Source organism: Manis pentadactyla, chromosome 10 (assembly GCF_030020395.1).
Source record: "Manis pentadactyla isolate mManPen7 chromosome 10, mManPen7.hap1, whole genome shotgun sequence".
NCBI lineage: Eukaryota > Metazoa > Chordata > Mammalia > Pholidota > Manidae > Manis > Manis pentadactyla.
Window position 1 is genome coordinate 71,776,533 of NC_080028.1, and position 15,380 is coordinate 71,791,912.

Here is a 15,380-nt window from a genome sequence, read left to right on the forward strand (position 1 = left end):
ACCGTCCCTAGATTTCAGATGTAAGCCTCAACCCACATGTGTAGGATAGGATTTAATTAATAATATAGTTACACTTAATAACCAAAAGACATATAGATTGCATTTTATATAACCTGCTTAAACTTTATATAGCCTTAGACACATATCTAAAAGTCTATATAATCTTACACGCTTAAAGTAAAAATCATAGCCCACACGCTTAACCCACACGCTGTCTTACGCCATTTTCTGTTTAGCACCTAACACGTAGCTTACATGATTTACCAATCAAAATAGACTAGGGGAAAGTTAAAAATTAAATCTTAAATGGCTACTATTAGAAGAAATAATGATATTTCCTTAAGGGTAATAAGCTGAAATTATGTAAACTGACAGAAAAAGTAATGTATTATTCATAATTTTAAAAAATGTTCAACATTATGAAAACCGTAGAAAGATACAAAAATGAAGACCCTGCCGCTTGATGTCAGGAGATGTTACAACTTTAATTGTGTGTTTTGTCTCCTCATTCATCTCACTCGCTGACGCTGTCCTTTCCTTCGTGACCCACACCTCAGCTGGAGCTGGACTCCGGCACCGAGCCCATTCCAAATCTGATGTGCAAACACAGACGTTTTCTGAGGCTTGCTGGCCACGTGGAAGGCAAAGGGTGTGCTCTGGCCAGCTGCACCCAGGGAGTTCTTACTCAAGCCACCCCAGAAAGGGGCTGTGCCACCACTGCTCCCACTCTGTCCTCCCCAAAGCTGAATGCCCCAGTGGTGGAGCTGCTGTGGGGGGCAGCCACGCTCACCCCAAAGCCCCAACTGTGAGCAGGGCCTGCTGATACCCCAGACATGAAGGGTGATGAGGTGCCGCTGTCAAACACTGAGCTACTGGTCCCACTGCTGGTGGTCTGGGTCGTAGCTCCAAAGCCCGAGGTGGTAGCTGCAAAAAAGGAGGAAACAGTATCACCTTACTCCAGTAAGAATCGCTACCATCCAAAAGACAAACAACAACGAATGTTGGTGAGTTTGCAGACAAAGGGGAACCCTCCTACACTGCTGGTGGGAATGTAAATTAGATCAACCATTGTGGAAAGCAGTATGGAGGTTCCTCAAAAAACTCAAAATAGAAATACAATTTGACCCAGGAATTCCACTTCTAGAAATTTACCCTAAGAATACAGCAGCCCAGTTTGAAAAAGACAGCTGCACCGATATGTTTATGGCAGTACTATTTACAACAGCCAAGAAATGGAAGCAACCTAAGAGTCCATCATTAGACGAATGGATAAAGATGTGGTACACATACACAATGGAATATTATTCACCCAAAAGAAGAAAACAAATCCTACCATTTGCAACAACATGGATGGAGCTAGAGGGTACTATGCTCAGTGAAATAAGCCAGGTGGAGAAAGACAAGTAACAAATGATTTCACTCATATGTGCAGTATAAGAACAAAGAAAAACTGAAGGAAGAAAAGAGCAGCAGAATTACAGAACCCAAAAATGAACTAACAGTTACAAAGGGAAAGGGACTGAGGAGGATGGGTGGGAAGGGAGGGATAACGGCAGGGAAAAAGAAAGGGGGCCTTATGATTGGCATGTTTAATGTGGGGGGGTGCACGGGAAGGGCTGAGCAACACAGAGAGGACAAGTAGTGATTCTACAGTACCTCAGTACACTGATGGACAGTGACTGTAATGGAGTATGGGGGGGCATTTGGTGAAGGGGAAAGCCTAGTAAACATAATGTTCTGCATGTAATTGTAGACTGATACAAAAAAAAATACATTTTAAAAGGCCATGAATGATTTTCCTTTCTGCCTGTCTCAATGTCATTTTATCCCACTTTCCTTTTTAAACCTCTAGCCACACCTGGCTCTTCTCTGCTCATGAAAACATGAGCGCATCTCTGCCTTCAGGCCTTTACTCCTGTGCCTGCAACACACACACAGCTGCTGTCCCTGCTCCCAACTCTGGAACTGTGGCCCTGGCCTGTTTCCTATTGTGTCAGAAAGGCTGCTGCTGACTACCTAAGTAGCTCCTCCAGTCATGAGTTACACTGCTACCTAATGCTGTTCACAGATAACAACTGTGATAACATCTGTCTCTTCACCACAGCGTACAGCTCCAAGAGCGGAGACTGTGTCGGCACTTAAAACAGCACCTGGCACTGGAGACCGAGCCGATTCCAAATCTCACCTGCAAACACAGATGTGTTCTGAGGCGTGCTGGCCACGTGGCAGACAGAGGATGTATTCTGTCCAGCAGCACCCTGGGATTTCTAAATCAAGCCTCCTTCGAAAGGTGCTGTACCACCAGTTTTCCGACTCCACCTTGCCGCAAAGTGGAACGTCCTTGTGGTGGAGCTGCTGTTGGGGGCAGCCACGCTCATCCCAAAGCCCCCACTGCCAGCGGGGCCTGCTGGCACCCAGGACATGAAGGGTGATGGGGTGGTACTGCCATACACTAAGGAACTGGTCCTGCTGCGGGTGATCTGGGTCGTAGCTCCAAAGCCCGAGGTGGTGGCTGCAAAACAGGAGGAAACATGGATCATTGTCTAACCCCATACACAAAAGTATGTTCGAAGTGGATCACAGACCTGAATGTAAGTCATGAAACCATAAAAGTCTTAGACAAAAACAGGCAAAAATCTCTTGGACATAAACATGAGTGACTTCTTCATGAACGTATCTGCCCAGGCAAGGGAAACAAAAGCAAAAATGAACAAATGGGACTATATCAATCTTAAAACCTTCTGTAGAGTAAAGAACACCATCAACAGAACAAAAGGACATCCTACAGTAAGGGAGAATATATTCATAAATGACAGACCTGATAAAGGGTTGATATCCAAAATATATAAAGCGCTAACAGAGCTCCACAAACAAAAAGCAAATAATCCAATAAAAAAATGGGCAGGGGAGCTGAACAGACAGTTCTCCAAAGAAGAAATTCAGATGGCAAACAGACACATGAGAAGATGCGCCACATCGCTTGTCATCAGAGAAATGCAAATTAAAACCACAATGAGTTATCACCTCACACCAATAAGGCCCGCCGCCATCCAAAACACAAACAACAAATGTTGGCGAGGCTGTGGAGAAAGGGGAACCCTCCTACCATGTTCGTGGGAATGTAAAATAGTTCAACCATTGTGGAAAGCAATATGGAAGTTCCTCAAAAAGCTCAAAATAGAAGTACCATTTGACCCAGGAATTCCACTCCTCGGAATCTACTCTAAGAATACAGCAGCCCCGTGTGAAAAAGACAGATGTACCCCTATGTTTATCACAGCACTATTTACAACAGCCAAGAAATGGAAACAACCTGCATGTTCATCAGTAGATGAATGGATAAAAAAAGATGTGATACAAATGCACCATGGAATATAATTCAGCCATAAGAAGAAAACAAATACCACCAATTGCAACAACATGGATGGAGCTAGAGGGTATTATGCTCAGTGAAACAAGCCAGGTGGAGAAAGACAAGTACCAAATGATTTCACTCCTCTCTGGAGTATAAGAACAAAGGAAAAACTGAAGGAACAAAACAGCAGCAGAATCACAGAACCCAAGAATGGACTAACAGTCACCAAAGGGAAAGGGACTGAGGAGGATGGGGGGGAAGGGAGGGATGAGAACCGGGTAAAATAAAGCGGGCATTATGATTGGCAGGTATAATGTGTGGGGACACGGGGAGGGCTAGGCTATACAGAGAAGACAAGTAGTGATTTTACAGCATCTTACTATGCTGATGGACAGAGACTATAATGGGGTATGTGTGCGGTACTTGGTGAAGGAGGGAGCCTAGTAAATATAATGTTCTTCAGGTAATTGAAGATTGATACCAAAAAAAAAATTTTAAGGGCCATGAATAATCTCCCTTTCTGCATGTCTCTTAATGTCATTTTATCCCACTTTCCTTTTTAAACCTCTAGCCACACCTGGCTCTTCTCTGTTCATGAAAACATAAGCTTGTCTCTGCCTTTGGTCCTTTGCTACTGTGCCTGCAATGTCCTGAACCCCAGCCGCTGTCCCTGCTCCCAACTCTGGAATTGCGGTGATTGCCTCAGTTTTCTACTGTCTCGGAAAGGCTGCTGCTTTCTACCTAAATAGCAACTCCGGTCATGAGTTACAATGGTACCTGATGCTGTTTACAGATAACTTCTGTGATAACATCTAAATCTTCACCACAGCGTACAGCTCTAAAAGCAAAGACTGGGTCAGCACTTAAAACAGTGCCTTGCACTGCAGACCGAGTCCACTCCAAATCTTACCTGCAATCCCAGACGTGTCCTGAGGTGTGCTGGCCATGTGGAAGGTAGAGGGTGTGCTCTGGCCAGCTGCACCCAGGGAGTTCGGATTCAACCCTCCCCAGAAAGGGTTCTTGAGACCAGTTCTCCCACTCCGTCCTGACCCAAAGCCAAATATCCCAGTGGTGGAGCTGCTGTGGGGGGCATCCATGCTCATCCGAAAGTGCCCTCTGCCAGCGGGACCTGCTCACACGCTGGACGTCAAGGGCGATGAGGTGGTGCTGCCAAAGACTGAGCTACTGGTCCCGCTGCTGGTGGTCAGGGTCATAGCTCCAAAGGCTGAGGTGATGACTGCAAAAAAGGAGGAAACATGGATCACTGTCTAACCCCATACACAAAAGTAAATTCAAAATGGATCAAAGACCTGAATGTAAGTCATGAAACCATAAAAGTCTTAGACAAAAACAGGCAAAAATCTCTTGGACATAAACATGAGTGACTTCTTCATGAACATATCTACCCAGGCAAGGGAAACAAAAACAAAAATGTACAAATGGGACTATATCAAGCTTAAAAGCTTCTGTACAGTAAAGAACACCATTAACAGAACAAAAGGACATCCTACAGTAAGGGAGAATATATTCATAAATGAAAGATCTGATAAAGGGTTGACATCCAAAATATATAAAGAGCTAACACAGCTCAACAAACAAAAACCAAATAATCCAATTAAAAAATGGGCAGGGGAGCTGAACAGGCAGTTCTCCAAAGAAGAAATTCAGATGGCAAATAGACACATGAAAAGATGCGCCACATCACTTGTCATCAGAGAAATGCAAATTAAAACCACAATGAGATATCACTTCACACCAGTAAGGATGGCCACCATCCAAAACACAAACAACAACAAATGTTGGCGAGGATGTGGAGAAAGGGGAACCCTCCTACACTGCTGGTGGGAATGTAAAATCGTTCAACCATTGTGGAAAGCTATATGGAATTTCCTCAAAAAGCTCAAAATAGAAATACCATTTGACCCAGGAATTCCACTTCTAGGAATTTACCCTAAGAATACAGCAGCCCATCTTGAAAATGACATATGCACCCCTATGTTTATCGCAGTACTATTTACAGCAGCCAAGAAATGGAAACAACCTACGTGTCCATCAGTAGATGAATGGATAAAAAATATGTGGTACATATGCACAATGGAATATAATTCAGCCATAAGAAGAAAACAAATCCTACCATTTGCAACAATATGGATAGAGCTACAGGGTATTATGCTCAGTGAAATAAGCCAGGTGGAGAAAGACAAGTACCAAATGATTTCACTCATCTCTGGAGTATAAGAACAAAGGAAAAACTGAAGGAACAAAACAGCAGCAGAATCACAGAACCCGAGAATGGACTAACAGTTACAAAGGGAAAGGGACTGAGGAGGATGGGGGGGAAGGGAGGGATAAGGGCAGGGTAAAAGAAAGGCGGCATTATGATTAGCATGTATAATGTGGGGGTTTATGGGGAGGGCTAGGCTACACAGAGAAGACAAGTAGTGATTCTACACCATCTCACTACGCTGACAGACAGTGACTCTAATGGGGCTTGTGCGGGGTACTTGGTGAAGGGGGGAGCCAAATAAACATAATGTTCTTATGGTAATTGTAGATTGATACCAAAAAGAAATTTTTTTTTACATGCCGGAAATGATCTTCCTTTCTGCCTGTCTCTTAATGTCATTTTTATCTCACTTTCCTTTTTAAACCTCTAGCCAAACCTGACTCTTCTCTGCTCATGAACACATAAGCTCGCCTCTGCCTTTGGGCCTTTGCTCCTGTGCCTACAAGGTTCTCACCCCCAGTCGCTGTCCCTGCTCCCAACTCTGGAACTGCAGCCGTGGCCTCCGTTTTCTACTGTCTCTGAAAGGCTGCCACTATCTACCTAAATAGCTCCTCCGGTCATGAGTTACACTGCTACCTGATGCTGTGTATTCAATAGATTTTTTCCATTCTGTCCATATGCTTTTCTTCTTCCCAGTATTTACATAATTAATGATCATATCTGAAGTACTATCATGTCACCTGCTTTCTCCCCGAATTCCAATGCAATCTAAGTTCTACTACTGCTTATTATAAATTCTATAAATGCATTTAGTTGTCAGGTAATGACCCAATTAAATAAGTGTTTTATAATTTACTGAACAAGTCTATTACTCAACAGGATGTTTGGATGTTTCCAAGTTTTGTCTGTGTAAGTTATAAAGTCATGACGAACTGATCTGCTGTGTGCTGTGAGGGGAAGGGAAGCTTTTCCTTTGTTACGACACAATTTTAGACTTCATGAACTTACATCTTAGTAGACTGCAAAAGCATTAAGCAGGCAGCATTTCCCTAAAAGGTATTTATCATTATCATAAAAGTTTATTATACGAAGTCTCTCTTTTTCTCTTTAGCTTCTCTTTCATATTTCTCAAGTGTCCTTTTGTCAACCATTCCAGTCAAATACCCGAAAACATTTGAAGACAAAAGAAGCACTTAATTACTCACAAATTATTCAATGAAGTTAAGGGAATTTAGGAATTCCAACTTCAGAAACCAACTATTTTAAAGTAAAGGTACCACTGGATAGATGGTGCAATCACAGAAAATCTCTGTGGAAAAGACATTTACATAGTCTCAAATTATCTTCCCCAGGATAACAGGGAAAAAATAACTTTACATTGGAGAATCCCAGCAGACATCACCTTAACCAAGTAATCATGACTAATATCACCAGTAATCAACAAAACATGCCGAATACTGACATTATGTACCCCTGACTGAATGCTCTGATAAGAGTACAATGTATCTTCGGTGATATTTTGCCCAAAATCTATATACTCAATTTTTTTGTAAAAAGCATCACTCAAACCCAATACAAGAACATATAAAGCCACTGAATAGCACTCTTCAAATGATGATGGTCATGAAAGACAAGACTGAGTAAATGTCACAAGTGAGAGGAGAATAAGGAGACTTAACAAATAAATGCAGTGCACCCTTCTAGAACAGAAAAACTACATTAGTGGAGAAACTGGTAAAATTCAAGTCAGACCTACATAGTTTAGTTAATTTTGCACCAATGTTAACTTCCTAGTTTTGATGACTGTACTATAGTTATTTAATGTTAACGTTAAGGTATGCTGAATGAAAGACAAATAGGAAGCCTATACTGTTTTTGCAACATTTCTCCAAGCCAAATTATTTCAGAATAAAAATTTTTTTAAAAAGCAAATGTAAATACTAAACAAAATTAATTCCAACAGTGTTGTCCAAGAAATTAGGCCTAATACATTTCAATATTTAATATTTTATAAATATTTGTCAAAAAGAGATTATAATTTTAAAATAATTCCTTAGTAATAACTAACCATTCCCTTGCCACAATCTATCCAAATCAAAGCCTTCCTGTTCTGGCCTTCATCTCTATGTGTGCTCTGCAGTCATCTACAGAGCATGCTTCCAACCAACCATAGAAGCCCAGGAAAATGCCAACCAAAATTACAGCCAATAAGCAAAAAATATATTCTTCTAAAATACATAAAGTGGGCCCAACATGTCCATCCATAGAGCCTTAGGTAAGGATTCCTTTTTAATAGCTTCTTTTAGGGTCTGTTGTGGAAATTTTCACAAGTAACTGGCAAGATTACCAACTAAGACTATTTAAAGCAAAACCATGAAGATAAGCCCTCTGAATCCTCTGATGATATAGTTTAAAGAAATGGGTCTGATTTAGGAGGGATTAAAAATGAAAGGCCTTATCCTACAGTAGGGGAGAATATATTTGTAAACAACCCATCTGATAAAGTGTTAACATCCAAAATATATGAAGAACTCATGTGCCTCAACACCCAAAAAACAATAACCCAATTAAAAACTGGGGGAAGGACATGAACAGACACTTCTCCAAAGAAGAAATACAAAGGACCAGCAGGCACATGCAAAGATCCACATCGCTAATCATAAGGGAAATGCAAATTAAAACCACACTGAGGTATCCCCTCACACCAGTCAGGATGGCCACTCTCTGAAGACAAGAAATAACAAATGCTGCTGAGGATGTGGAGAAAGGAGAACCCTCCTACACTTTGGTGGGAATGTAAATTGGTGCAATTGCTGTGGTAAACGGTATGGAGGTTCCTCAAAAAACTAAAAATAGAAATACCATTTGACCCAGTAATTTACCCCCCCAAAAAACACAAAATCCCTGATTTTGAAAGTCATATGCACCCCTATGTTTATTGCTGCACTATTTGCAATAACCAAGGTATGGAAGCAACCTAAATGTCCATCAATAAAATAAAAGATAGATAAATTTCAATAGAATGAAGGATAGATAAATTTATCTAAAGGATAAAGATGTGGTACATATACATAATGGAATATTATTCAGCCATAGAAAGAAAAGAAATACTGCCATTTCCAACAACATGGATGGATCTAGAAGGTATTATGCTCAGGGAAACAAGCCAGACAAAGACAAATACCATATGATTTCACTTATTTGTGGAATATAAAAACAAAGCAAAACAGAAGGAACAAAACAGCAGTAGACTCAGACACTGAGAAGTGACCAATGGTTACCAAGCTGGTGGGGAAAGAGGCTGAGGGGGATAAAAGGACACAATAATTCACAATCACAGTATAATTTGGTCAGAATAGTAAAGCATGGAGAACATAGTCAATGATTCTGTAACATATTTCTACGTTGATCAACAGTAATCACACTAGAGAGGATGAGGATTTAATAATATGCGTAACTGTTGAACCATTGTGTTGTACGTTTGAAACTAAAACACTGTAAATCAATGATACTTCAATTTAAAAAAAAGAAAAGCCTTTTAATTAAAAAGATTTTCAATATTAGAATACATCACCAAAGTTCAACCATGGTGTTTTCATATCTTCTAATCTTAGCATGTTAGCCAACCACCTATCTTTGATTATAAATTTAAGGAGTTGATGGATTAGAAAAAACTTTCCCCCATGCACCTAATTCAAGTACTGCTTTTCATTACTCCCAAGAAAATTATATTCAAAGCAGACTGACATTTCCCATAATCTAGGATTCTGTATTAGTTTTTATTAAAAAATCTAAAACGCAGCTTTCATAAATCCATTTATGCTCCTGGTGGTGATGACAGAAGATTTTAGAGAAGACCTAAATTCCATCAGAAAATTCTAACAACGATCATACTGCAAAAACTACTTAACATCAGCTTTCCCTACAAGTAATGTCATTTTATTATTAATTTTTCTTAAGTTGGGGTAATCTGTTTTATCCCCCTTTGTGTGAATGTTTGCAATGCCCAAAACATTCCATTAAATTAACTATTATTTAACAGAAAATACTTACATTATTTGTCCTCCAATGGTTGACTTGCCAGCATCTAAAAGTAATCATCAACAATGTGTAAACCAGGTGTAAAAGACAAAACCCCCAAATACCAACAATTAAAAACACCAACAACTGAAGGCATCATTCAGCTGATATAATTACATCTTGCAACAGCAACTGAAATGATAGGAATTTGGGGCACACGCTCTGGCTGGTTACCTTCCTCTTTGTAAAATGAAGCTGCTAAGATCTCCTGCAGCTCAACAATGACTGAGAACTACTTTACTGATAAAGAAATGAATTTTTGGACAGATTCCTCCCTGACCGTTAGCTTAGAGCACAGCAACAACAGAATATAAATTACCGCAGTGGAGCCTCAGTGGACAGCAAGAGCAGACCAGGACTGAGAGCTCCATTTAGGTGGTCGGTGTGCCTTTACAAATTTCAAAAGGGTTCTCGCTACTGAAAAAGAATAGGGGAAGCCAGAGATAAAGAGAAGGAAAAAGGACACATAATCCTGTATTTTCCTTTCACAATTTTGGGAGTAAGTCAGACAGAGAACACCTGAATAAATAAAATAGGGTTTTGTTTTGTGCTAAACCAGCAACCTGACTAGCATCCAGAACTCACTCCAATTAATTTCTTACATTACGCAAAATCAAACTACATAGTAAAGTCAATCCTATAAAGTTAACAGAATAACTGAAGTTCACATAAAAAAATAGGCACATTTTCTAGAATGTTAATTAATAAATGTCATAATATGCTGAGCCATCATCGGTGGTGTAGAGACCAATTATGCATCATAGAAATATACTGTAGCTTATTTTCTTCCAGCTTCTATTCCATTATACAACTGTCAATCGGTCCAACCTTCAAGAATAAAGTGCTGACAATTTTTTGCCAGCCAAAAATTCAAGTTAAAAGTCAAGACATTTTAGATCAATTCCATTCAGTTTCACTAAACATCTCCAAGTAGCGAAGATGTTCTGTTTGTTGTACGCAGTAACTTTGGTCATTTCTTATTGCTGTGAATGCAACTTACCCACATGCCCCATGAATACTACATTTACATGTTCCTTCTTAGGAGCACCTGGCGGTGTATCCACAGATTTGGGTTCTGGTACCTCCTCTTCCTCCTCCATCATCTCCTGGGCACTTTCCTCTGGGGGCCTTCCACCTCCAAAGGAGCCACCCACTGGCTCTGCTTCACTGATGTCTTCTTTGTGCTCCCATGATTCTTCTGGGGACATTTCTGTCTCCCCATTTTCTACTGAAATAAGGTATTTTAACTCAGTATTCTCGTAAAAAATTTAGAGTCTCTACTTTAAAAAACAGATGCTTTCAACAACAAATAGAACTTTGCATATTTAGTTCCACTTTCCAATGTCTAGTGACACATAGGAAAGTATCTTTCACAACAGAAATGGATAATGGTTTTCAAGCTGGCCTCACTGCTGACATCAGAGCTCTGACTCAGAGACTACAAGAGATTGCTATTTTTTTAAAGCTTCATTTCATAAGGACAAACAAAATGTGAACAGGAGATGTATCATCTGTAACAGCCCAGTAACTCCAGCGTCAAAATGCCCTGACAGTGGAAACAAGGGAAACTTTAAAACCAGAACACAGGATTTAGGGGCTCTTTTCTTTTTCCTCTACCAGTAATATATTTGGTATCAACTTTTTGGAAATATGAAACCCTTAAAAATAAGAAAATTACAAAAAGGAAGGAATTTCTCACAAAGTAAATGGAACAAGTACAACTATTTAAACTGACTAGCATTCTTCCACCCAATTCCTCTATATTGACAACTACTAAATTTATCACGGCATTGTCAATCCAAACACAAAGATTCAATGTCAGTGTTAAATGTAGGCATTACAATAATCATAACACTTACATGTGCACCTTAAATCTTGAGAGTGAGTTTCATAATACTGTATTAATATGGTCAGAAATTTTCTTACCAACAGGTTCTGAAAGTTCCATGCTAACAACTGAATTTGAACCTAGACAAGAAATTGAGATATAATATATATTTACAAAACAATATTTAGCTTTATACACTACAGACAACTTAAATGTTTTCTCAATTAGATATTCAGAGTCATATTGTAGATGTTTACCTTCACACGACTGTTCCTCTTGAGAAAGTTCCACAGGTGCTATTTAATAGCAATAAGTTCTATTAAAAATTGAAACTATACATCTATTTTATTTATGTTCTAAAATACATTAAAAACATAAGTTCAATAACCCAACAAAATCTCAATAATCCAGACCTAACTAATGGCAACTAACTCAGGTTTTCAAACTATAAGTCTGTTTAACCTACTTCTAAAAATCTACCCATCACAGCCAATTTTGAATCCTTTTAGTAACTGAAATGTACTCATAAAAGTATGCTTATTCTCATATTTTGCTTCAGAAACTTTTCTGTGATATATTTAAAGAGTATTCGGCAGCATACACAGATCAGATTAATGATTTTGCTCAACAAAGACACATTACTTCTCTAGTTTCTCTTGGTAGCTGTAGTCAAAGAAGGCGACGATTAGCCCTTTTAAAATTCTATAATCATACGTGTTTTACCATCAAGATCCTTGAATAAATTCTATTTGATACCAATAAAATAAAAAAAGGACATTTGTATAAAGTCCCTGAAATGTGTATGGGCCCTTGCAACATCTCAGAAAAGATGATTAAAATGACACTGGCTTTGTCTCTCTACTAGAAATCTAAGATCAAGCAACAATCCAGTTTCCACAATTGTCACACTGAAAATCTACTTATGATATCACTGAAAGAGATATATGAGAAATATATACTGATACTTAAATGTTTAAGTTTCTTTTTATATCTGAAAGCCTAATGATACTCTGGTATGAAAGTGCCCTTGCTTTAAAGAATCTCCAAGATGCAAAAAAGACACTGAACAATTTGAAGTCACATTAATCCTGCACACCAATAAACAGTGAATTCATAATCTGCCAAAGTTATATTTAAAATCACTCCCCTGGAGTTTTAAGACCTGTAAGTCAAGAAAAGTTTTGGGCCCAATCTTCTATAATATGAAGTAGTGAAGAAAGGAGTTTCTTGCCCCTGAAAGGTAAAGGGCAACCAAGATCTCTTGAGAAGTGACATGCTTGGTTCACTGCTGCAATTGATCCTACACAGTGGTATTTGGATGATCTTAGAATGGAAAGACACCTCAGCCAGCAAAACCAGCATGGCTCCCACCGCGGTGCAGTACAGCTGGAGAGGAGAGGATAAGCACAGAGGTAACAGAGGAGACACCAGACAGGTGCAGGAAGGTAGAGTGAATGGTCTAAGACACCCCAAACTATGCGATTAGCAGGATGTTAACAGAAATGGAAAAAGCATTTGAACTAGGTTTGGAAGGAAGAGGAATTGTATTTCACAAAAGATATTTTTTTCACTTTCTATTTCAAAGAAAAGTTTACAGGTATAGTAAGGAAAAATCACTCAACTTCCAGAGAAAGTCAGGCAGTGCTAGGTGATCAGGCTGACGTGCGAACCTCAGGATGGAGGAGGCAGCAGACGCTGGTGCTGAGAGGCCAGCACTGGGCTGACTCCTGGCTTTAAAACCTACAGTGTCATGTACAAGTTGTGAGAGGCAATTATTTCACGGAATCATGGAAATGACATGTCATCTGCCTGAGAGAACTGCTTAGAGCACTGAATGAGAATAAGCATTTGTTTAGTTTCAATTAAAGAACTCCTCGCACCTAAGAGATATTCAACAAGTGACTCCCCACTCCCTAATATGTAATGAGCCATCAGTTCAATTCTCTCAACTAACATGTACTGCACATCTATTATGGGCCAGACAGGGATAGAAACACTCACAAATCCACAGTGCTGGAGGCAGGGTTGGAGGTTGTGGCAAATTACCCTAAATCCCTTTAAATTTTTATTGAGCCCTCATGTGCTGATTGCTATCTTATTTAAGCTCCCCCCAAACCCTATGAAGTAAGCGGTAACTTACCAAACATTCTGACATATTCGAATGGGCTTCTCCAAGTTACACAAATGCCACCTTGCCCTTCCTCAGACAGCCCCTGCTGAAAATCCCTCAGTAAAAGTAAACCGAGTAAGTGATGACACAGTTAGGATGGTCAAGCATTGTAAGGCAAGGAAGACGGAGACAATCAGTATGGGGGGCTCTCTCATCACTTATAAGACATCCCAAACTGCAAATGGGCTTTATAAGACCCAACAGTACACACACCTCAACACCTGGTTCTACAACCAACTCTTAGATTTACAAATATACAATACATGCCTAAGGCTGTAAGGCACCTCTCAGGACAGTGACATCAGTCATAAGACTACCTCCATGGCTGCATAACGCAGCATAATAAAAATCTGTTCATGGTTTTATTTTTCAAAACACCCTACATTTATAATGCATTTGTCTTGAGTTTGTACAGCTTACAGAGGCAGGGACAGGGTCAAGTACAAACAGCAATTAAGTTATTAATATACATGTAATGATGACATTAAAGGGCCTCAAAATAAGAAGCTGACAATAGTTTCCCCAGGATGGAAGAAAAAAAGCTTATCCTTGCATTCAGACCACGGATCACGTTACAATTCAAATGGCAATGGTGGCAACATCTGCGAACTGATGTTTTTGGAGCAATGAACCAGAAAAATCACAGATACAGCAACATGTTCTTTACATTTAAACTTGTCAGTGTATTTGTACCCAGTCTCTTCTCTCACACACATCTCCAACCCTTTCTCATTCTACTCCTATTATTCATAATATACATCACATCCAGATTTACTCGCTACTAATGAGCATAGGCTTGTAATTCTACCAGCTCCAAAGTCACTTGTTCATGGCTGGCAAACATAACCATTGGGGCTTGATTTCCAAGTCCTGCACACTTCATATCTGCTAGTCGAAGAGAAGTTAGTCAACCTCCCAAGGAATGAAATCAGTTTCATATTTCCTAATGGTATCTCCATGTTCAGAAGATACATCCTCATCAAGTACACACCCTCATCAAGTATTCAAAAAAGAACAATTCTAATTAGGTGGGAAAGTTTATCAGAAGTGTACTAGTTAATAAAACTGCCATACCTCAAATTAAAAGAAACGAATGCTATCCTTTATGGTAAAGGAAGATTAATGAACTGGCTGTGATAAAAGGTATATTACCCAAAATTTTAAAACAAGAAGTGAAAGATTTTACCAAAAGACAGTCAGGCAACAGTACTGCCTATGGTTTAACAAAGATGATACTGTGAATCTTAAAACTAGTTAAAATTTGATAATGGTGCAATAAGCCAGACACAACAGATCACAGGTACAATTCCATTCACATGAAATATTCAGAATAGGTACATTCATACACACAGAAAGTAGCTTGGTGGTTGCCAAAAGCTGGGAAAAGGGGAGTGTTAAACAATTGCTTGAAAAAGTATGATTTCCTTTGGAGGCGATGAGACTGTTTGGAACCTTGAGGTAGTAAGCTGCACAGCACTGTGAATGTACCAAATGCCACCAAACTGTTCACTTTCAAATGGTTAATTTCATGTCATATGGATTTCACCTCAATTTTTAAAAATACAATTTTTTTAAAGATTTGATTATGGATCAAAGGACTTTAACACGGAGATCTTACTTGGCCAGATCATGGGTACAGTGAAGGCCACACTCGTGGTGGGCTGTGAAAACCAGGTTTCAATTCAAGTTATATTTTAAATATAAAAGTCTGGCCAATTCT

The 15,380-nt window shown here is 39.4% G+C and overlaps 1 protein-coding gene across 1 annotated transcript; it reads right to left on the reverse strand.

Moving 5' to 3' along the window:
- Window positions 1-33: 33 nt before the first annotated feature.
- Window positions 34-10,870, reverse strand: LOC130679355 (uncharacterized). Its single transcript, XM_057487959.1, has 4 exons — window positions 10,691-10,870; window positions 4,266-4,537; window positions 2,186-2,512; window positions 34-924 (listed from the first exon to the last, which is right to left on the reverse strand). The coding sequence occupies exons 1-4, from the start codon at window positions 10,868-10,870 to the stop codon at window positions 870-872; spliced, it is 834 nt and encodes a 277-aa protein (XP_057343942.1). The 3' UTR covers window positions 34-869.
- Window positions 10,871-15,380: the final 4,510 nt, after the last annotated feature.

Excerpts from the sequence above, each read along its gene's own strand:
- LOC130679355 (XM_057487959.1), bottom strand. The coding sequence starts at position 10,870 with ATGTCCCCAGAAGAATCATGGGAGCACAAAGAAGACATCAGTGAAGCA. Across the intron at positions 2,513-4,265 it reads GGACACGTCTGGGATTGCAG|CCACCACCTCGGGCTTTGGA; the intron begins GTAAGATTTGGA and ends CCTGTTTTGCAG. Across the intron at positions 925-2,185 it reads GAACACATCTGTGTTTGCAG|CTACCACCTCGGGCTTTGGA; the intron begins GTGAGATTTGGA and ends CCTTTTTTGCAG.